Below are 23,726 nucleotides of genomic sequence, written 5' to 3'. Positions count from 1 at the left end.
GATTTCTAAGAGTACTGTCCAAAATCTAGGAACTGCCTATATGCTTATCTCACAACTTTCTTTTTGTATTTAAAAAAAATATTTTCTGACCTCCTGTGTCAATTGCATCTATAAGTGCATCGGTATCTTTACTTCGAATACAATCTATCAGCTGCCGATGTGAGCGCTCCCCAGAACTATCTAATCTCCGGAGTCCTGGGATTCTGCCTGTAGATCCAGCACTAGACTTTGGCAAAGCTTTTCGTCCTTCAAATAATAGCACCAAGAGAAGGTCAACCAAACGCATAGTATCAAGCACACATCTTTCATCACCCTGCAATGCACTTTCAATTGAATCTGGAAGCTCCGACCTCAAAAGATCCTAGAAAGAGAATGGGAAGAAAGAAGTTTAATATATTAGCATTATATAAAAACACTTTTTCTGAAGATAAAAAAGCAAAGATTCAAAAACATTCTTACATGTGTTACTACCGGAGAGCCTCTGCAAAGTGTTGAGAGCAGACTTACAATTGTTGACACCTGATTACTCAATTTGGAATCTGCAGTGGTGGAAGGAGCTCCTGTGGTGCTGCGACCTGGTTTACATGCTGATGATGGTCCTGATACAGTACCACCAGCAGCAGCCATTCGCGATAACAGCTCCTCAGTTAATCCATGCTTGGCTAATGGAGCTGGGTCAACACCACGACGGGTAAATCGGTCAGCCAGTGATGCAAAGCATCGCAGAGCTCCATCTGAAACCTAACAATGGGAAGAAAATGCCCACAGATAAAATTCACCCACAAAGGGTTAGTAATGATCATTTCAATACTGACACTACAAGAAAGGCAACTGTAGCAAAGTGATTAAGCATGTGATCTGCCTAGATTTGAATCATAACTCCATATACTGCTAACTGTATAATCCAAGGAAGTTACTTAAACTGCTTAAGGCCTCAGTTCCCTCATTTGTAAAATGGGGATATTAATGGTACCTATATTTCATTGTGTTAGCTTAAATGAGGTAACACATATAAAGAATCTAGATGGATAGTAAAAGCTCAAAAATATTAACTATTATTATGTGTAATTTGTCATGATAATCTATATCAACTGAAAATAACATCTGAACAATAAAAAGGCATTAAAAGTCAAGTTTTATTTTCCAAAGTATGCTAATTCAGTAAGGGTTTACAGATAAGATTACAAATACTGTCTTATGCCTGGCGCAGTGGCTCAAGCCTGTAATCTCAGCACTTTGGGAGGCCGAGGCCGACGGATCACAAGGTCAGGAGTTCAAGACCAGCCTGGCCAATATGGTGAAACCCTGTCTCTACTAAAAATACAAAAATTGGTCAGGCATGGTGGTGGGTGCCTGTCATCCCAGCTACTCAGGAGGCTGAGGCAGGAGAATCTCTTGAACCCAGGAGGCAGAGGTTGCAGTGAGTGAAGATCATGCCACTGCACTCCACCCTGGGCGACAGAGCAAGACTCTGTCTCACAAAAAATAATAAAAATAAAAAATACTGTCTTATTTACTTTAAATGAGATCTATCTTAAGTCAACAAAATCAGGTCAACAAAACTGCACCAAGTCAACAAAATTATACTCAGTACAAGTACAGCTGTAAAAATATTTTTATGGTATTTAAATTTTAAGAATAAACATATATCACATCTATAATCTGAAAAGTTTCATTCCCAAAATGGAGATTACCACGTGGAGAGATGAGAGAAAGAAGATGGAATTACCTCTATTTCATCAAGTGAAAAGTACAAATTAATCATAATTATAAATAGGGGACACTACAAAAATCACTTTCTGAAAATGGAAAGTATATAACAGCAACTTATTTACCTGATGATCTTCATGTTTTAATAAACTAGACAGAGATTCTACACAAATTTCTAAAGAAGAATCCTGAGGCTCCATTTTGCCACAGAGTCTTGATACCACAGCCATGGCAGAGTGCAAGGTGTCTTTATGAACTAGATGTCCACTGTCACGAATGAAGGTAAGCACACAATTCAAACCACCAGCCTCAAAGACTGCTCCTGACTCCCGAGTACATATCAGTTCTAATACCTATAATAGTAAAACAAACGTAACGAAAGAATGCAAGCCTGATTTTCAAGAATCACAGAAATAATGCACTCTCCAAATTTATTAGTGACACATTAAAAACAGAACAGTGAAACAAATGAAATTAATGTTAATAATATATTTCAGATGGGTGTGGTAGCTCACATCTGTGATCCCAGCACTTCGGGAGGCCAAGGTGGGCAGTTCGCTTGAGCCCAGAAGTTCAAGACTAACCTGGGCAACATGGCAAAATCTGATGTCTACAAAACATACAAAAATTAGCCAGGCATAGTAGTGGCATGTGCTATAGTCCCAGCTACTCAGGAGGTTGAAGCTAGAGGATCACTTGAGCCTAGGAGGTCGAGGCTGCAGTAAGCCATGATCACACCATTGCACTCCCATCCTGAGCAAGAGAGTGAGACTCTGTCTCAAAAAATAATAGTAATAGCCAGGCGCAGTGGCTCACGCCTGTAATCCCAGCACTGTGGGAGGCCGAGGCGGGCGGATCACTTGAGGTTGGGAGTTTGAGACCAGCCTGACCAACATGAAAAAAATCCCATCTCTACTAAAAAATATAAAGTTAGCCAGGCATGGTGGCACATGCCTCTAATCCCAGCTACTCAGGAGGCTGAGGCAGGAGAATCACTTGAATCTGGGAGGCGGAGGTTGTGGTGAGCCGAGATCGTGCTACTGCACTCCAGCCTGGGCAACAAGAATGAAACTCCATCTCAAAAATAATAATAATAATAATAATATTTTATTTAACCCAATATATCCAGGCATCATCATTTCAACATGAAATCAATATAGAAAATTACTGATATATATTATAGTCTTTTATGTATAGTCTTTAAAACTGCAAGTATACTTTATACTTATAACACATCTCTATTTGGAGTGGCCACATTTGAAGTGCTCGGTAGACTCACTTGGCTACCATACTGGACAGTGCAGGTTTAGAAAGTGAAATCTGTATCGCAAGCTAAAGAACTACAAGTAATTTAGCAAAAGCTTGTAATAATACTCTAACACTATTTGTCTTTTTCATTCTCATTCTCATGAGTCTAGGGTAACATTTTCCAGAAGCTAAGCATGGTGTGAGATTGTACTATACTGAATGCAGAAGCAGATAGGAGATCCAGCTGTCTACTGTAAAGACAGAGTGTTCTTAAGAGACTTGCAAAAATGCCTAACAATTCCAGTCTTCTCACTAACTTTGTTTATTTTAAAAAGTTATTTTTTGGCCGGGCACGGTGGCTCACGCCTGTAATCCCAGCACTTTGGGAGGCCGAGACGGGTGGATCACGAGGTCAGGAGATCAAGACCATCCTGGCTAACACGGTGAAACCCTGCTTCTACTAAAAATACAAAAAATTAGCCAGGTGTGGTGGCGGGCGCCTGTAGTCCCAGCTACTCGGGAGGCTGAGGCAGGAGAATGGTGTGAACCCAGGAGGCGGAGCTTGCAGTGAGCCGAGATTGTGCCACTGCACTCCAGCCTGGGCAACAGAGCGAGACTCTGTCTCAAAACAAAACAAAAAAAAGTTATTTTTCATTAAAGCTATTATGTATAACATGTAATTACTCTAAGATAAATATTTTAAATTTATCAGTTTCAGTATCTAATATGCTAAATAAATAGACAAAACCTATATAAACAAAAGCTCTTTGGGTATCCTCAATTATTTAAGACTTGTAAAGGGATCCTGAGACAAAAAATTTGAGAACTGCTAACCTAAAGCGGCAAGAATCATAAAAAGAATGAAGCAGAAATCATAAAATAATAATAATAATAATAATCAGGGGCTGGCCACAGTGACTCAAGCCTGTAATCCCAGCAACACTTTAGAGGCCAAGGCAGATAGATCACCTGAGGTCAGGAGTTCGAGACCAGCCTGGCCAACATGGTGAAATCCTATCTCTACTGAAAATACAAAAAATTAGCCAGACATGGTGGCACACACCTGTAGTCCCACCTACTCAGGAGGCTAAGGCAGGAGAATCGCTTGAACCCAGGAAGCAGAGGTTGCAGTGAGCTGAGATTGCACCACTGCACTTCACCCTGGGAGACAGAGCAAGACTGCCTCAAATAAAATAAAATAAAATCATGTAAAATCTAAATGTATTAATTTAGTACTAAATGTAAAATATAGTACTAATGCTTTTAGAACTACACAAAGTTTTAGAGTTACATAAAGACAACAGCTTACGCTACAGGGAATACAGCAAAATAGTTAAATCCCTGGGCCCTAGAACCAGACTTCCTAATCTTCAAATTCCTAAACTTTAAGTCTTGGCTCTGCTGCTCACTACTCCCCAAGTACGTTCCTTAACCTCAGTATACTTGAATTTTTTTCATCTGTAACATAGAAATGATAATATTCAGCAGGGGGTGGTAGCTCACGCCTATAATTCCAGCACTTTGGGAGGCCAAGGCAGGGGTATCACAAGGTCAAGAGTTCAAGATCAGCCTGGCCAACATAGTGAAACCCCATCTCTACCAAAAATACAAAACAAATTAGCTAGGCATGGTGGTGGGCACCTGTAGTCCCAGCTACTTGGGAAGCTGAGGCAGGAAAATCACTAGAACTGGGAGGCGGAGGTTGCAGTGAGCCGACATTGTGCCACTGCATCCCAGCCTAGGCAACATAGGGACTGTCTCAAAAAAACAAAAAAAAGATAATATTCCTGGCACCAACCTATCCTGTATAGAGTCGCTGTGAAGATTAAATGAGTTAATACCTTAAAGTGCTCAGAATAATGCCTAGCACTGGTGGGTGGTGGTGGCTGTTGTGGTGATTGTTACTACTATAATACAAAATTATTTGGGGTAAGAACAGGGATAACCTATCTCTAAGAGACTACCAGGAACTGAAGTGCACTGAAGCAGCACAGAACATAGCAATGACCTACAGTTTTCCTTCTAAGATAAGATTTCTTTTCCCAAGCCTATGGGACCTCCTTTGGTACCACAAGGGTTCTGATTTCCACTGTTCTCAACTACTCTCAACAAAGTAAGACTGAAAATAGGAAGAATTTTATTTTTTAGTAAATATATTTTTCAGTTTCTAAGTGATGTTTAAATGAGCCAATACTCATCCCTGAGAGGTCCGAGAAAAATAAGTAATGAGCCAATAAATAACACTTACCTTTACACATTGTTCAGCTAAGTCTCTGCTAGTCCTGTTGTTAAGTTCAACTACAACCAAACGATTACAAAGTGCTTTTATAGCTCCATCAACCCCAACAATCCTTCGGGTACATTCTGCAGATACATCCAAGTAGTATGTTATGGCACGGGCTGTCACCTCTAATACATTGTCTGGAGCACTTTCATCAAGAAAAATTTTGCAAAGGGCTGGTAAGAAAGTGCGAGGAGGACATCTGTAGTGAAAGAAATCATATTACATCTAGGGTTATTAAATTCTTAACAGCAAAATATTAAGAAAATAACAGAAAATAAAAAGTTATAATGTAACATACTGTGCTCAATACCACGTCTGAATGTTTATTAGGTAATATTTCTCACATTGTTTTTGCTTCCATAGTAATACATGCTAATTTCATCACTGTTGAAAATACCAAGGTGTAAATGGTTTAAAATAGCAGCATTAACTTGAAACCATGTTTTAAAAAAAAAAAAAAAAAAAAAAAAATCGGCCAGGCATGGTGGCTCATGCCTATAATCCCAGCACCTTGGGAGGCCGAGGCAGGCAGATCACCTGAGGTCAGGAGTTGGAGACCAGCCTGCCCAACATGGTGAAACCCCATCTCTACTAAAAATGCAAAAAATTAGCCGGGTGTGGTGGCAGGCACCTGTAATCCCAGCTACTCGGGTGGCTGAGGCAGGAGAATCGCTTGAACCTGGGAGATGGAGGTTGCAGTGAGCCGAGACCGCGCCACTGTATTCCAGTCTGGGCAACAAGAGCAAAACAAACTCCATTTCAAAAAAAAACACACAAAAAATTCAATACTCACCTCAAACATGAACTGCTCTATAAGACCTTCCTTAACCTCCCAAATACTTAAGTGGTACTTTCATGTTCCTTAAACTTCATAAAAGCAGCACATATACTGTTTAATACATCCCTTTATTTCTTATTCACTTAAAAGTCCCAGAAGGCCAGAACACTGCTCAATTCATATTTTTCAGAAAGAAGCACTGATTTGGGGTCTAAAAGACTGGGGTAAAAAAAAGAACAGCAACTGTGTGACTTTTCTGCGCCTGTTTCCTTTCTTGTAAAGCACAAGTAATAGCTAAATAACACCTACTTTAGGCCAGGCATAGTGGCTCATGCCTGTAATCCTTGTACTTTGGGAGGCCAAGGCGGGTGGATCACTTGAGATCAGGAGTTCAAGACCAGCCTGGCCAACATGGTAAAACCCCATCTCTACTAAAAATACAAAAATTAGCTGGGCGTGGTGGCACATGCCTGTAGTCCCAGCTACTTGGGAGGCTGAGGCAGGAAAATCACTTGAGCCCGGGACAGGGAGTTTGAAGTGAGCTGATATTGTGCCACTGCACTCCAATCTGGGTGACAGAGAGAGACTACGTCTCTAAATACATAAATAAATAAATAAAATAATACTTTTATATGGTTATGAAGATTAAATGAAATAATACTCATTAAAAACAGCTCAGTGTCTAGCATATTAAACTAAACTTTAGTCCCCATCCTCTCTAACAGTCTAATACTTATTACACAAACCTGTACAAGACAGTTCCATCAAAAACAGAATTTCTGAGATATCAGTAATACTCCCTATATTTTATCAACACTTAAAATATGAAAAGATCATAATTTACATTTAGTAGAAATCTCAGCTATGTGACATCAAATGCATTATTCTAATTTCTCTAGACAGACTAAACTATAGCTACAGATAACACAAAGGGTAATATCCTCAACATTTTAATGGAATAATTTATCCTCCCATTTTTAGTGTATGCAAATGAATATTTCCCATACCTTTAGTAGCCTTTAAGAAATATCTGTATGAGGCCGGGCCTGGTGGCTCACGCCTGTAATTTTTGCACTTTGGGAGGCCGAGGCAGGTGAATCACCTGAGGTCAGCAAGACCAGCCTAGCCAACATGATGAAACCCCGTCTCTACTAAAAATACAAAATAATTAGCTGGGTATAGTGGCGGGCACCTGTAATCCCAGCTATTCAGGAGGCTGAGGCAGGAGAATTGCTTGAACCCGGGAGGCAGAGGTTGCAGTGAGCAGAGATCACACCACTGCACTTCAGCCTGGGCAACAAGAGCAAAACTCCATCTTAAAAAAAAAAAAAAAAAAAAAAAACTCTGTATGAATGTGAAAGTACATCTAACTCTATGGTTCAATATCGGCTTAGATGACTCTTAACTTAAAGGGTTCAGAGGAAAGAATACTGTCAAAAAAAATTTTAGGGCCAGTATGATGGCTCACACTTGCAGTCTCAGCACTCTGGGAGGCTGAGGTAGTTCAAGATCAGCCTGGCAACATGGCAAGACTCACTATTAAAAAAATACATAAAAATAAAACATTTATAGAAGACATCTTTCATGCAATGACTAAGTAATCATTGATTAAACACAGGTTTTTGTTTGTTTTTTTGACAGTCTCGCTCTGTTGTCTAGACTGGAGTGCAATGGCATGATCTTGGCTCACTGCAGCCTCCATCTCCCACGTTCAAGCAATTCTTGTGCCTCAGCCTCCAGCACAGCTACAATTACAGGCGCACGCCACCACACCCAGCTAATTTTTGTATTTTTACTAGAGATGGGGTTTCACCATGGTGGCCAGGCTGGTATTGAACTCCTGGCCTCGAGTGATCTGCCTGCCTCAACCTCCCAAAGTGCTGGGATTACAGACATGAGCCACTCCACCCAGCCAGAGGTGTTTTTTATTAGCCAGCAACACTGGCAACCTATGATATGTAGTCATTTGTAATATTTCTAAGTCAGGAATTAAATGCCTTGAGGCTTGGTTGTAAGAGCTAGTCCCATAGTTCTCAGGTAAGGTCACAAAACGGCCTAGCATATCAGAATCTTAAGCCTTGTTAGAGCATAATACATATGCTCTACATATGCATATGTAGTAGACGGAAGAAATGAGAAGAGACTGTTACAGTGTTAATACTAAAGAAAAAACACGGTCTAAAAGAGTAATGTGTTTTCTTTAGAAAATACTAGTTTGTGAATAAAGAATAAAACGATGAAGTTGATAGTCCAAGTATCAAATGACAAGAACAGATTTACCATATGCTTTATATTAATACAATTATTCATCCATTTTTCTTACCCAGGGTAAAAACCGCACATCAAAAAATAAAATAAAATTTAAGAGCAATGCTTAGTATAAACTTAATACATTTCATGGGGGAATGCAGTATTTGTTAATTTGGGGAATAATAGTTCCTGTTGTGTTCCCTAAAATGTGATGAATTTCCTGAACAAGTGTAGTTAAAGAGCCAGTTTAGGCTGGGCACAGTGGATCACTCTGTAATCCCAACACTTTGGGAAGCCAAGATGGGAGGAGTGCTTGAGTCCAGGAGTTCGAGAACAGCCTGGGCATCCCAAGTAGACCTCATCTCTACAAAAAACCAAAAAGCTAGCCAGGCTGGTAGTGCGCACCTGTGGTCCTGGCTACTCGGGAGGCTGAGGCAGGAGGCTCACTTGAACCCAGGAGATCAAGGCTACAGTGAGCCATGATCACACCTATGCGCTCCAGCCTGGGCAACAGAGCAAGACTCTGTCTCAAAAAACAAAAACAAAAACAAAAAAAACACAGTGCCAGTTTAAAAAAGGTAAAAACCCAGAAAGCTCTAACCTCATAGGGTCTCAGATTTTAATTGTGATCAACCGTGTTCCTAAGAAATATTTGTTGTGCCTTTGGCTATTGGCCAAAACAATCATTTTTTCAGCTATTGAGTTACTTTTTCAACAGTAAGAAGGTATTTGGGGCATATTCCTTCATATGTAAAATGCACTGTTTTTTTTATATCAAGGTCTCAAGGAAAATCAAAGGTGGCTTTTTTCCTTTTTTTTTTTTTTTTGAGACAGTCTCGCTCTGTTACCCAGGCTGGAGTGCAGTGACACCATTTCGGCTCACTGCAACCTCCACCTCCTGGGGTAAAGTAATTCTCCTGCCTCAACCTCCTGAGTAGCTGGGACTACAAGCGCCTACCACATGCCCAGCTAATTTTTCTACTTTTAGTAGAGAATGGTGTTTCACCATGTTGGCCAGGCTGATCTAGAACTTCTGACCTCAAATGATCTACCCATCTAGGCCTCCCAAAGTGCTGGGGTTACAAACGTGAGCCACTGCGCCCGGCCTCTTTTTCTTTTTTTTTTTTCAGAGAGGGTGTTGCTCTGTCGCCCTGGCTGGAGTGCAGTGGTGTAATCAGGCTCCTGTAGCCTCAACCTTCTGGGCTCAACCTTCCTCCTACCTCAGCCTCCCAAGTAGCTGGGACCACAGGTGTATGCCAACATGCCCAGCTAGTTTTTAAAAAATTTTTTGTAGAGATGCGGTTTTGCCATGTTGCCCAGGTTGGTCTCGAATTCCTGAGCTCAAGCAATCTGCCCACCTCAGCCTCCCAAAGTGTTGGGATTACAGGAATGAGCCACTGTGCCCAGCCAACATTCCTATTAAACTAGTTATATGATAATGAGTTTTTCTTTCTATGAGTTTTGCTAATAAAAACTCACATTACTGGCCGGGCACGGTGGCTCATGCCTATAATCCCAGTACTCTGGGAGGCAGAGGTGGGCCTATCACGAGGTCAGGAGATCAAGACCATCCTGGCTAACACAGTGAAACCCCGTCTCTACTAAAAACACAAAAAAATTAGCCAGGTGTGGTGGCAGGTGCCTATAGTCCCAGTTACTCGGGAGGTTGAGGCAGGAGAATGGCATGAACCTGGGAGATGGAGCTTGCAGTGAGCCGAGATCACGCCACTGCACTCCAGCCTGGGCAACAGAGTGAGACTCTGTCTCAAAAAATAATAATTAAATCAAACAAACAAACAAAAACTCACATTACTATAAGTTACTATTACGAATACATTAATTGCCAATGCAAAAGGAAATCAGCTGGATTAGGCAGACTCCTTGCATTTACGTGATACTTCCTGTAATAGGGCCACTAATTTATGGCAAATACAGCCAAATCCTTGAAAATTATCTCTTTAATATGAAAACTTAACTAAAATTTACTTTACACACAAGAAAGGTAAAAAAAATCCCAAATCAGATTCCTAAAAATAAAGCAAGAAATCTGATGTAAAACTCAGTAACCCTCTAGCAATCAGTATGTGAAAACATATACATTAAAAATATATATACACAATTTGTTATATTTTATTTAAAATATACATAAATATAATTACACTGTATTTATGTGAACTGTATTAGCAAAAAGGTATACATGAGTAACAAATTTTTGAAAGTTAACTCAAAGTTAATGTACTTGGATATCTCTCATGCTAACAATACTTACATAATGGAACAGGTAAATTTGCTCTAAAGTTTATTCTGTTATAAATTCAGTTGCTCATAAATGAGGTTTTAAAAATAACACAGTTTTTTTTCGTAATGAATTCAAGGGTATATTATTTCCCCTTTGTTTATCTATTAATTTATAATAGACTACCACAGCAAATAAAATTTCCAACACATAAGAAATTTTAGCATATGAAATTCAAGATTAGTCAAAATTATCTGAAGTAAACAATGTTAACTCAAATTCAGATAATTCAGTCTTCAGAGGAGAGAAATTCTGCTGAACTCAGTGGAGGGCCTTTTAAGTCAAAAGCTATTCCAATAATTTTTTGTCATCACAACTCAACTGAAAACTTATAAGAATTCTTGAAATAGTAAATTTTCTTTTTTTTTTTTTTTAAAGACAGGGTCCCACTCTGTCACCCAAGCTAAAGTGCAGTGGCACGATCTCGGCTCACTGTATCCTTGACCTCCCAGACTCAAGCAATCCTCCCAAAATCAGCCTCCCAAGTAGCTGGGACCACAGGCATGCACCACCACACCCAGTAATTAATTGTTTTTATTTTTTGTAGAGACAAGGTCTTGCTATGTTGCCCAGGCTAGTCTTGAACTCCTGGGCTCCAGCGATCTTCCCGTCTCGGACTCCTAAAGTGCTGGGATTACAGGTGTGAGACACCACACCTCGCCCAAAATAATAAAATTGTAAGTAGTTATAAAGACATATCATTCAAGTGAAAATAGATGTAATCATTATCTTACACATAATTCTAAAAACTTTTCTTTAAGAAAACTTTAAAACACTATTAGAAGATTCCTAACAAAAGTACTCAATTAAAGTACAGGTTAAGTCGTGCACAGTAACTCACTCCTGTAATCCCAGCTACTCAGAAGGCTGAGGCAGGATGATCACTTGAGCCCAGGATTTCTAGGCCAGCCTAGGCAAGATAGTGAGATCCCTGTCTCTAAAAAATGATTAAAAAATAAGGCAGCTGGGTGCAGTGGCTCACACCTGTAATCCCAGCACTTTAGGAGGCTAAGCCAGGTGGACCTCTTGAGCTCCTAAGAATTCAAGACCAGGATGGACAACAAAGTAAGACCCCATCACTACAAAAAATACAAAAATTAGCCGGGCAGGGAGGCGTGCACCTGCGGTCCCAGCTACTTGAAAAGCTTAGGTGGGAGGATGACTCGAGTCTAAGAGGCAGAGGTTGCAGTGAGCCAAGATCACGCCACTGCACTCTAGCCTGGGTGAGCCACACACCCTGTCTCAAAAAAAAATTAGCCAGCATAGTGGCACATGTCTGCAGTACCAGCTATTTGGGAGGCTGAGGCAAGAGGATCACTTGAGCCCAGGAGTTCAAGGCTGCAGTGAGCCATGATCACACGCAACGCACTTCAGCCTGGGCAACAGAGTAAGATTCTCCTAAAAAATGTACATGTAAATATACATATATATACACACATACACACATATGCATATAGGTTAACAGTATTTATTCACAACTGAAAAGCCAATTACAAAATCTCAAAAATCTAACTATAAATCAAGCAAACACACAGGAAGAAAATGCCAACATTAATTACTTAATTCTAAAAAATACAGATAGTTGAGAGAATTGTATTACCTGAAAGTTCACATTGAAACTACAACAAATAACTAGTGTCATTTCCTAATAGATATATGGCTGGATATTCTGCTTTAATATAGCCATTGTAATTTAAACACGTAAGATATAAAAACTGATGCTTCTGGCCAGGCACAGTGGCTCAGGCCTGTAATACCAGCATATTGGGAGGCCAAGGCAGACGGATCTTGAGGTCAGGAGATCGAGACTATCCTGGCTAACACGGTGAAACCCCGTCTCCACTAAAAATACAAAAAATTAGCTGGGCGTGCTGGCGGGCACCTGTAGTACTAGCTACGCGGGAGACTGAGTCAAGACTTGGGAGGCAGAGCTTGCAGTGAGCCAAGATCGCGCCACTGCCCTCCAGCCTGGGCGACAGAGCAAGAGAGACTCTGTCTCAAAAAAAACAAAAAACAAAAAACAAAACAAAAAAAACTGATGCTTCCACTGTTAGGGAATTTCATAGCATCATTTCAGAGAAACCCTGTGTTGACAGATAATTCAACTTGAGGCCAGGCATGGTAGCTGATGCCTGTAATCCCAGCACTTTGGGAGGCTGAGGTGGGCAGATCACTTGAGCCCAGGAGTTCAAGACCATGCTGGCCAACATAGTAAAACCTCGTCTCTACAAAAAACACAAAATTTAGCAGGTGTGGGGGCACGCGCCTGAGGTCCCAGCTACCCAGGAGGCTGAGATAGGAGGATCACATGAGACCAGGGAGGTCCACACTACAGTGAGCCATAATCATACAGTGCACTCCAGCCTGGGCAACAAAGTGAGACCCTGTTTAAAAAAAAAGATAATTCAACTTGACCTTTGTGGTTATTGGACAAGCACTCGACTACCTTCTATGAGCAAAACTCTCAAATCCCTTGCCCCATTTCTGGCTAAATGAACGACCACCCACATTCCCTAGGTCTGAATCTATGTCAACAGGGATTGACAAAGAAAAAATATTCACATTATCAGGAAATTTGACCTCACTATAAACTTACGATCACCAACCTTAGATGAGCACAATACCTGATAATTCTGCTACATTTCTTTCACGGTCTAGAATGAGTATTTTCTTCAATTGTCCCTCGATTTATGACTCCCCTGGTTTTCCACTCCAGCCTCCTTCCTAGATTCCCTCGTCATCTTTGTTATCTCTTTAATTACCTCTTTAACGGATTTCATCCATTCTCTTAGTTCATACACCACAAATATAAATCTCATCTACATAGCACAAAAACTCCCTAAGTATATTCCCCACCCCAGACTGACTCAATACCACTATCTCCATTTAGAAATATCACAGGCATCTTAAAATGAGTATATTCAAAACAAAATTCCTGATGTGTGCCTCTATTCCCAAACCTCCATCATAGTAAATATCAACCATCCAGAAAGCCAAAAAGCTGAGAATCATTATTGACTTCCTCCCATTTTCCTCACATTACACACCCAACCCATCAGTTAAATCCCACCAATTAGGCCGGGCATGGTGGTTCACACTTGTAATCCCAGCACTTTGGGAGGCCGAGCCAGGTGGATCACCTGAGGTCAGGAGTAGGTGACTAGCCTGACCAACATGGTGAAACCCCATCTCCACTAAAAATACAAAAATTAGCCGGGCGTGGTGGCACGTGTCCATTATCCTAGCTACTCAGGAGGCTGAGGCATGAGAATTGCCCGAACCCAGGAGGCGGAGGTTGCAGTGAGCCAACATCACGCCACTGCACTCCAGCCTGGGCAACAAGAGTGAAACTTCATCTCAAAAAAAAAAAAAAAATCCCACCAATTAAGCCCTCCAAAATATATCCTACGGGCCAGGCACAGTGGCTCATGTCTATAATCCTAGCACTTTGGGAGGCCAAGGTGGGCGGATCACTAGAGGCAAGTTCGAGACCAGCCTGGCCAACATGCGAAACCCCATCTCTATTAAAAATACAAAAATCAACCAGACGTGGTAGCACATGCCTGTAATCCCAGCTACTTGGGAGGCCGAGGCAGGATAATAACTTGAACCTGGGAGGTGGAGGTTGCAGTGAGCCAAGATCACACCACTGCACTCCAGCCTGGGTGAAAACAGGCCGGGTGCAGTGGCTCATGCCTGTAATCCCAGCACTTTGGGAGGCCAAGATGGGCTGATCACTTGACTTACAGAGTTCAAGACCAGCCTGGCCAATGTGGCGAAACCTTGTCTCTACTAAAAAACACAAAAAAATCAAATTATCCAGGGGCAGTGGCTTGTGCCTATAGTCCCAGCTCCTTGGGAGGCTGAGGTAGGAGAACTGCTTGAACCCTGGAGGCGGAGGGGGCAGTGAGCCGAGATCATGCCGCTGTACTTCAGCCCGGGCGACACAGTGAGACTTTCTCAAAAATTAAATTAAATTAAATTAAAATCAAATAAAAAACCTCTAATCTAAGCCAACTTCAAAGTCTGGTTTGGACTACTGGAATAACCCCTCACACATCTACATAAGAGTTATGTCCAGCACTGGCACTGAGGAGCAGCGTATCTGGAAAGAAGAGATCATTCTGGTATAGGATATTACAGCATGAGCAAAATGAACAGGACACTTGTGCAATGGAATGTCCCAGTGATGGGCAATTGATACATACAGGAGAACTGATCAAATAAATATATTAAGGATAGTGGGAGCCATGTTTCTCACTGAAGGAAAAGAGAATTGAAAATATAGAAAGAGAAAACTAGCATGAGCCCTGTGGTGTTAGATTAGAACTAGAAATAGTTGTACGAACTCATGGTTTTTTGTTTTTCTTTTTGAAATGGAGTCTTGCTCCATCACTGAAGTGCAGTGGCACAATCTCAGCTCACTGACTCCTGGGTTCAAGCAATTCTCCTGCCTCAGCCTCCCCAGGAGATGGGACTACAGGCACAAGCCACTGGCCCTGGCTAGATTTATTTTTGTATTTTTTAGTAGAGATTGGGTTTCAGCACACTGGCCAGGCTGGTCTCAAACTCCAGGCCTCAGGTGATCTGCCCACCTTGGCCACCTAAAGTGCTGGTATTACAGGCGTGAGTCACCACACCTGGCCTGAACACATGGTTTTCAAAATACAGAGATAGTTATAGATAGACAGACAGACAGACAGACAGACAGACAGACAGACAGACAGAAAGAAAGAAAGAAAGAAAGAAAGAAAGAAAGAAAGAAAGAAAGAAAGAAAGAAAGAAAATGTGTGTGCTGTTCCATCTGTCTAAAATCCTTTTCCCCCAACTCTTTTCACAGCTGGCTCTTTGTTATTCTTCCTTTTTTCTTTGAGATGGAGTCTCGCTCTGTCACCCAGGCTGGAGTGCAGTGGCACGATCTCAGCTCACTTCAACCTCCACCTCCTGGGTTCAAGCAATTCTCTTGCCTTAGCCTCCCCAGTAGCTGGGATTACAGGCAACCACCACCACACCTGGCTAATTTTTGTATTTTTAGTAGAGATGAGGTTTCACCATATTGGCCAGGCTGGTCTCGAACTCCTGACCTTGTGATACACTCGCCTTGGCCTTCCAAGGTACTGAGATTACAGGTGTGAGCCACTGCTCCTGGCCTTGTTATTCTTCCTATCTCAGCCTAAATGTCACCTCCTAGACTTTTAGACTACCTTCCCTAAACACCCCAAACAGGCCTGTTTTTTCTCTTACCTTTACAATTTGTATTTTATTTCTTCTTATCCATTGTAACTCTCTCCTAAAAACTCCTCAGGACTAGGGATTTATTTCATACAGCAAGGAGCAGAGTTTCCTGCATGGAAGTGACACTAGTGTTTTACATGCTGAGTAACTTTTTTTTGCATCTAGAATGAGAAGCCAAATGAAAAGAATTCCTTCAGCTCCCTTACCGACCTCCACCACACATGCCCAATCCCTCACAAATACACCCCCATCCCTCCACACACTACTTCATCCTGGCCCAACTCCCACAGGGTCACCCACCTCCCATCTCTACAAAAATTTAAATAATTAGTTGGGCGTGGTGGTGCACGCCTATCGTCCCAGCTACTGGACTGAGGTATACCCATCTGCCCCCAACTTTCCCAACACAAACAACTGAATCCACTTCCATCTCTCTCATTTCCCATAGTAAAGCAAAATGCCAACTCCAGCCTCTAGTCCAAACTGCTCTCCTAAATAACGGAACTGCAGACATAACTGCCTCCCCTACTCATCTACGGCTACCTGGATATGTTTCAGGAGCTGTCAAACATAATGCCCTAGACTAAAAGAAGCTTCTTTACCAAAAGCCATATTACTCATATCCTCTAATCTACCATATGCTTAGTCACTCAAGCAAAATTCATAAAAGTTTTCCAGAACTCGTTTCTAAAATACAAAATTTAAGACTTAATCTTCTTGGTTCTACCTCCTAACTCGGTTTAGTATCTGTCCTTAGAATTCCAACCCTCCTCACTTCTTTTCTGTATTACTACCACAGCTTCCTAACCAGAATCTCTCACTAGACTCTCCAGTCCATTCACCATTCTATTACCAAAGATATTTTCTTAAAACACAAATCTGTTAATTTCATATCCTTCAGTACCCTGAGGATAAAATCCAAATGCATCAGCCGGGCACAGTGGCTCCCACCATTAATCCCAGCACTTTGGGAGGCCAAGATGGGATTGCTTGAGCCCAGGAGTTCAAGACCAGCCTGGGCAACACAGCGACATTCCATCTCCACAAAAATTTAAATAATTAGCTGGGCATGGTGGTGCACACCTATAGTCCCAGCTACCGGATGGGGGGTAGAGGGCTGAGGTAGGAGGATCACTTGAGCCCAGGAGGTAGAGGCTGCAGTGAGCTGCATTCTAGCCTGGATGAGAGTGAGACCCTGTCTTAGAAAAGATGTTTGAGGAATTACATGATGAGGCAGCTAGTATTTTCCAGTGATGTCCACAACATTATCTATCTCCCACCCCACATATTCTTTTTTACAATGTGACTTTGATAGTCTTCCCTAAGAGAGGGCCCGTGTTCTTTCCACTTGAATCCATGCAGGCTTACGATTATAGTGAAAGTGACCACTGTGTGACTTCAAATGCTAACTCAATAAACAAAAGATGATACAGCTTCTACCACATTCTTTTGGGACTCATGCTCTTAGAACCCAGTCACCATCCTGTGAGGAAGCCTAAGCAGCCACATTGAGAGTCCACATGTAGGTGTTCCAACTAACAAATCTAGGCAAGGTCCCAGCTAGAAGCCAGGCTCAACCACATGCAACAGAACAAATCATCTGGTGATTCTAGTGCCTAAGTGTCAAGTCACTTCCCATCTTTGAGATTTCCTAGCTGAGGTCCCAGATATCGCAGAACAGAGACAAGCCATCTCCACTCTACCCTTTCCAGTTTTCAAACTCCAGATAATCTGTTAGCATAATTCTTGTTGTATATTACTAACTTTGGGGTGATTTGTCACACAGCAGTAAGTAACTGATATAAATGATCTGCAAGTATCATGGTGCAGTTGGAAATCAGAGCCAAAGAGCAAAAGATCAGGATGAACTCGTTGAGTCCAGATTGTATCTTAGCTTTTATCTGAGTACAAAGCAATAAAATGAAAATACTACAGAAACACATAATGTACACAGTGAAAGTCCCCATAATTCCAAACAAGAGGTAATACTGTATCTGAAGACTGATGAGTATTAGTCCTTTTCTTGTTTTTTTGTTTTGTTTTTAATTCTAAGAGAGACAGTCTTGCTCTGTAGGCTAGGCTGGAGTACAATGGCACAATTACAGCTCACTGCAGCCTTAAACACCATTATGCTTGGCTAATTTTTTTTTATTTTTTGCAGAGATGGGGGTCTCGCTATGTTGCCCAGGCTGGTTTCAAACTCCTGGGCTCAAGCAATCCTCCCACCTTGGCCTCCCACGTGTGGGGAGTTGCTGCGCTGGGCCCTATTTTTTATATATTGATTTTTTAAAAGGTAAGTTCTCTCTCTGTTGCTCAGAGTGGTCTCTGACTCCTGGCCTCAAATGATCCTCCCACCTCAGCCTCCCAAAGTGCTAAGATAACAGGCATGCCCCACAGCACCCCACCTTTTTTGGTTTTGTTTTTTAAAAAGACAGCATCTCACTGTCACTCAGGCTGGAGTACAGTTGCGCAATCATAACTCACTACTACCTGGATGTTTCAGGAGCTCCAAACTCCTGGGCTCAAGCAATCCTCCTGCCTCAGCCTCCCAAAACACTGGGGTTACAGACCTGAGTCACTGCGCCTGGCCTCATTTTTCCATGTGTTTTCATTATTCATAAGTAGAACCATACTATAAATACTATCCCATAATTAGCTTATTTCCTTAGTTAATATGTTGTGACTGGCCAGATGCAGTGGCTCACGCCTGTAATCCTAACACTTTGGGAAGCTGAGGCAGGCAGGTGGCTTTAGTTCAGGAGTTCTAGTCCAGCCTGGGCAACATAACTCTGTCTGTACAATAAATACAAAAATAAGCTGGGCATGGTGGCACATGCCTGCAATCCCAGCTAGTCAGGAGGGTGAGGTGGGAAAGATGGCTTGAGCCTGGGAGATGGAGGCTGCAGCGAGCCAAGATGACACCACCGCACTCCAGCCTGGGCTGGAGACGGGGTTTCTCCGTCTGGACCAGACCCTGTCTCAGAAAAAAAAAAAAAAAAAATTACTAACTGAATGAAATAAATATATAACATCAAACTTTGTAGGATACAACTAAAGTAGTATATAAAGAGAAATTTATGGCATTAAATGCTTAAGGCCTCAAACGCCAGCTTTCAAAAATCAAACCCCAGCTTTCACTTAAGAAAACAGAGGGCCGGGCTCGGTGGCTCACGCCTGTAATCTCAGCACTTTGGGAGGCCGAGGTGGGCGGATCACGAGGTCAGGAGATCCAGACCATCTTGACTAACACGGTGAAACCATCTCTCTACTACAGATACAAAAAATTAGCCGGGCGTGGTGGCAGGCGCCTGTAGTCCCAGCTACTTGGGAGGCTGAGGCAGGAGAATGGCGTGAACCCGGGAGGCGCAGCTTGCAGTGAGCGAGATTGTGCCACTACACTCCAGCCTGGGCTACAGAGCGAGACTCCGTCTCAAAAAAAAAAAAAAAAAAAGAAGAAAACAGAGAAGGGCAGGCGTGGTGGCTCACACCTGTAATCCCAGCACTTTGGGAGGTCGAGGCAGGCAGGTCACCTGAGGTTGCGAGTCAGAGACCAGCCTGACCAATATGGAGAAACCCCATCTCTACTAAAAATACAAAAATACAAACAAAAAAAATATTAGCCAGGTGTGGTGGTGCATGCCTGTAATACCAGCTACTCGGGAAGCTGAGGTAGGAGAATGGATTGAACCCGGGAGGCGGAGGTTGCAGTCAGCCAAGATCACACCACTGCACTCTAGCCTGGGCAACAAAAGCGAAACTCCATCTCAAAAAAAAAAAGGACAGAAAGAAAGAATACAGAGAAAAAGGTCGGGCGCAGTAGCTCACGCCTGTAATCCCAGCACTTTGGGAGGCTGAGGCAGGTGGATCATCTGAGGTCAGGAGTTCGAGATCAGCCTTGACAATTTGGTGAAACCCCATCTCTACTAAAAAAATACAAAAATTAGCCGGGTATGGTCTTGAGCACCTGTAATCTGCTGAAGGAGGAGGAGAATCACTTGAACCCGGGAGCTGGAGGTTGCAGTGAGCCAAGATCCCTGTCACTGCACTCCAGCCTGGGTGACAGAGTAAGACTGTCTCAAAAAAAAAAAAGAAAGAAAGAAAGAAAAAGAAGGCCGGGCGCGGGGGCTCACGCCCGTAATTCCAGCACTTTGGGAGGCCAAGGTGGGCGGATCACAAGGTCAGGAGACCGAGACTATCCTGGCTAACATGGTGAAATTCCGTCTCTACTAAAAATACAAAAAATTAGCCGGGCATGGCGGCGTGAGCCTGTAGTCCCAGCTGCTGGGGAGGCTGAGGCAGGAGAATGGCGTGAACCCAGGAGGCAGAGCTTGCATTGAGCCAAGATCTCGCCACTGCACTGTAGCCTGGGCGACAGAGGGAGACTCCTCAAAAAAAAAAGAAAACAGAGGAAAAAAAGAGCAAATTAAACACAAAACCAAAGCAGAAGGCAATAATAAAGAACAGAAATCAATAAAACTTTAAACAGAAAAAATAGGGAAAATGAATGAAGCCAAAAGCTGGTTCTTGGAAAAGATTCTTGGACAATGGATAAATCTCTAGCCAGATTAACCAAAATAAAAAGGATAAAAATAACCAATATCAGGATGAAAAGGGGGTTTATCACTAATGACCCTACAGATATCAAAAGGATAAAAGGGAATATCACAAACAACTCTATGCCCATAAATTTAAATTCAGATTAAACAGACAAATTCCTTATAAGACATTCTACTGGCCGGGCGTGGTGGTTCACGCCTGTAATCTCAGCACTTTGGGAGGCAGAGACAGGCAGATCACCTGAGGTCAGGAGTTTAAGATCAGCCTGGCTAACATGGTGAAACTCCGTTTCTACTAAAAATGCAAAAAATTAGCCAGGCGTGGTGGCACGCGCCTGTAATCCCAGCTACTAGGGAGACTGAGGCAGGAGAATCACTTGAACCCAGGAGGCGGAGGTTGCAATGAGCAATGATCGCACCACTGTACTCCAGCCTGGTGACGGAATGACTCCATCTCAAAAAAAATAAAGTAAGACATTCTACTAAAACTCACGCAAGAAACATTAGATAACCTGGATAATCCTTTATCTATCACAGAAACTAAATTAGTAGTAAAAACCTTCAAACATAAAAATTTACTCTTATGAATTGTGCTTTTGGTGCTTATCTAAAGAAATATTTGCGTAACTCAAGGTTACAAAGAATTTTTCCTATGTTTTCTTCTAGAAGTTTTATAGTTTTAGGTTTTACAACTAGGTCTATGATTCATTTGGGTTTTTAAAAATATATATAGTGTGAGATATGTATCAAAGTTAAACTTATTGCATATGGATATCCAATTGTTTCAGCATCACAAAAAAAAAACTATCCTTTTTCCACTGAACTGCCTTTGTACCTTTGTCAAAGTAAGTTTTCCATATATGTGGGAGTCTATTTCAAAACTCTGTATTCTGTTCCACTGTTCTGTTTGTCTATGTTTACATCAATACTACATTGTCTTCATTACTGCAGCTGTATAAAAAATATTGAAAGATAAAGTAGCATTATTTCCCAACTTTGTTCTTCATAAAAGTTGTTTTGGCAAGCCTGTCCCTTGCATTTCCATATAAATTTTGAAATAAGTTTTTCAATGTCTACATCTTGCTGAATTTATCTCCAAGAATTTCAGAAGAAATAAAAACTTACGGCTGGACGCGGTGGCTCATGCCTGTAATCTCAGCACTTTGGGAGGCTGAGGCGGGCAGATCACCTGAGGTCAGGAGTTTGAGACCAGCCTGGCCAACATGGTGAAATCTCGTTCTTACTAAAAATACAAAAATTAGCCAGGCATGGTGGCAGGCACTTGTAATCCCAGCTACTTGGGAGGTTGAAGTAGGAGAATCGCTTGAACTTGGGAGGCGGAGGTTGCAGTGAGCCAAGATCGAGCCACTGCACTCCAGTCTGGGCAATAAGAGAGAAACTCCATCTCAAAAAATAAATAAACAAATATTTTTTAAAAACTTATGTTCTTACACACACACAAAATCTATACACTACTGTTTATAGCAGTTTAGGTCATAATCACCAAAACATCCATGAAAAGGAATATTACTTAGCAATTAAAGAGAAGGAACTATTGATACAATAGCAACATAGATGAATCTCAAATGCAATATGCTAAGTGAAAGAAATCAGACTCAAAAAACTACATATTATATATATGAAAAGTCAAAACTATATCAACAGAAAACAGGCCACCAAGTGCCAGGTACTAGGGTGGGAAAAGGGTTTGAGTTCAAAGGGACAGCACTAGACGATGTTTCAAAGTGATGGAAACGTTCTGCATTTCAATTGTAGTGGCGGTTACATGACTCATAGCAATGTACAATAATAAAAAGTTAACTTCACCATATGTAATTTAAACAAATTTAAGAAAAAGTTAACTATCATTCATAGAATAATCACAGCCCTCCCTGAATAATGCTAAAATGATACTTCTATGGCACAAAATTTTATATATAATGACAGTTATTCAAAATTTTAAGCTTGCCAAGTATTTACCTCTTACATTATAGGTAGAAATTCTTTCTCATTATCTTAAAACGAGTACTATATTATTAATATAACATCAATAGATTAGGAGACCTATTTAGGAAACTTTAGGATCTATCAGTCTACACAGAACTTCTGTCAGAGTAGTCAACCACACAAGTGAGATTAAGAAGAATCTTCAGATACTCCAAATTAGGCACTGGTTTCCAAAATGCTACCTGTAAAGACATCAGAATCTTTCCCTGATAGAAGGAGAGATAAGTATCTGAAAACAATAAAAAAAGGTTACATGAGGTTCCAAAGAGAAAGAATTTCCCTGGGAATTGTAATATTTTCTGTACTATAACTACCATATGCTTTTTTCAGGCTATCTCACTTGGACTTGGGCCAAGATTTCAGAAGACTGGCAATGACATGAAAGAATTTAACTTTTTTTTTTTTTTTAAAGGGCATTATCTGTAGAAGAGATATTTTATAAAATAGTTGGTAAATCAGGCACTTCATTTTTTAAAAAATGAAATATTTTAACTGAAAAACCTGAACACATCTGGTTTCTTAAAGACAATAAATAACACAACATACTTTGATCCATTTCATATTCCATTTTTGCCTCTGCTCCCAGCCTTAACTTTCTTGGTATTGCTGAGCTGAAAATAACTCCTAGTATAGTAGCTGAAAATTATGGTTTTCCCTTGCAAAGAAAAAGGGGGTAAAGTCCAATTATAAGATATGAGTTTGCTTTTCTCCAATTGAAACACACATACAAATTTGACTGCAATTCATTCAACACATCTATTGAATGCCTTTCTATGCCAAGTGCTATGCTAAGTGTTGGGGGTAGGATACAAAGGTGAGTAAGAAAGACTTCACTGACTCTGAGGAATTCAATCTAATGATACAGTCAAGAACTATGCAAAGCACACTTACAAAGTATTATAAAACACAATATCACACCTATACATAAAAATGATAAAAATCTATCTCCGATAAATTTTCCTTGTATTTTTGCTGTTAAAACTATTAACAGTGGTTTTTAACATTTTTTTGTTTTGTTTTTGAGACAGGGTCTCACTCTGCAGCCCAGGCTGCAGTGCAGTGGTGCGATTTCGGCTCACCCCAACCTCTGCCTCCCAGGGTCAAGCGATGCTCCTGCCTCAGACTCCCAAGTAGCTGAGATTACAGGTGCATGCCACCAGAGCTCTGCTAATTTTTGTATTTTTAGTAGAGACGGCGTTTCACCATATTGGCCAGACTGGTCTCGAGCTCCCAACCTCAGGCAATCCACCCGCCCCAGCCTCCCATAGTGCTGGGATTACAGGTGTGAGCCACCAGTGGTGCCTGGCCTCTACATTTTTTTTTTTTAATAAATTTATTTATTATTATTATACTTTAAGTTGT

General features: G+C 41.3%; 1 protein-coding gene across 6 annotated transcripts in view; it reads right to left on the bottom strand.

Annotated features, from left to right (window-relative positions):
* Positions 1-23,726, bottom strand: part of LOC105477935 (HECT domain E3 ubiquitin protein ligase 1) — a 111,682-nt gene that overhangs the window by 74,628 nt on the left and 13,328 nt on the right. For all 6 annotated transcript variants that reach the window (XM_011734805.3, XM_011734807.2, XM_011734804.2 and 3 more), the window contains exons 3-6: positions 5,207-5,441; positions 1,836-2,063; positions 460-741; positions 91-361 (exon numbers count right to left, since the gene is read on the bottom strand). In XM_011734805.3, the coding sequence (XP_011733107.1) occupies positions 91-361; positions 460-741; positions 1,836-2,063; positions 5,207-5,441 (1,016 nt within the window). The remainder of the gene's footprint in view (positions 1-90; positions 362-459; positions 742-1,835; positions 2,064-5,206; positions 5,442-23,726) is intronic.

Source organism: Macaca nemestrina, chromosome 7, assembly GCF_043159975.1.
Source record: "Macaca nemestrina isolate mMacNem1 chromosome 7, mMacNem.hap1, whole genome shotgun sequence".
Classification (NCBI taxonomy): domain Eukaryota; kingdom Metazoa; phylum Chordata; class Mammalia; order Primates; family Cercopithecidae; genus Macaca; species Macaca nemestrina.
This window is presented reverse-complemented; position numbering and strand designations above follow the sequence as displayed.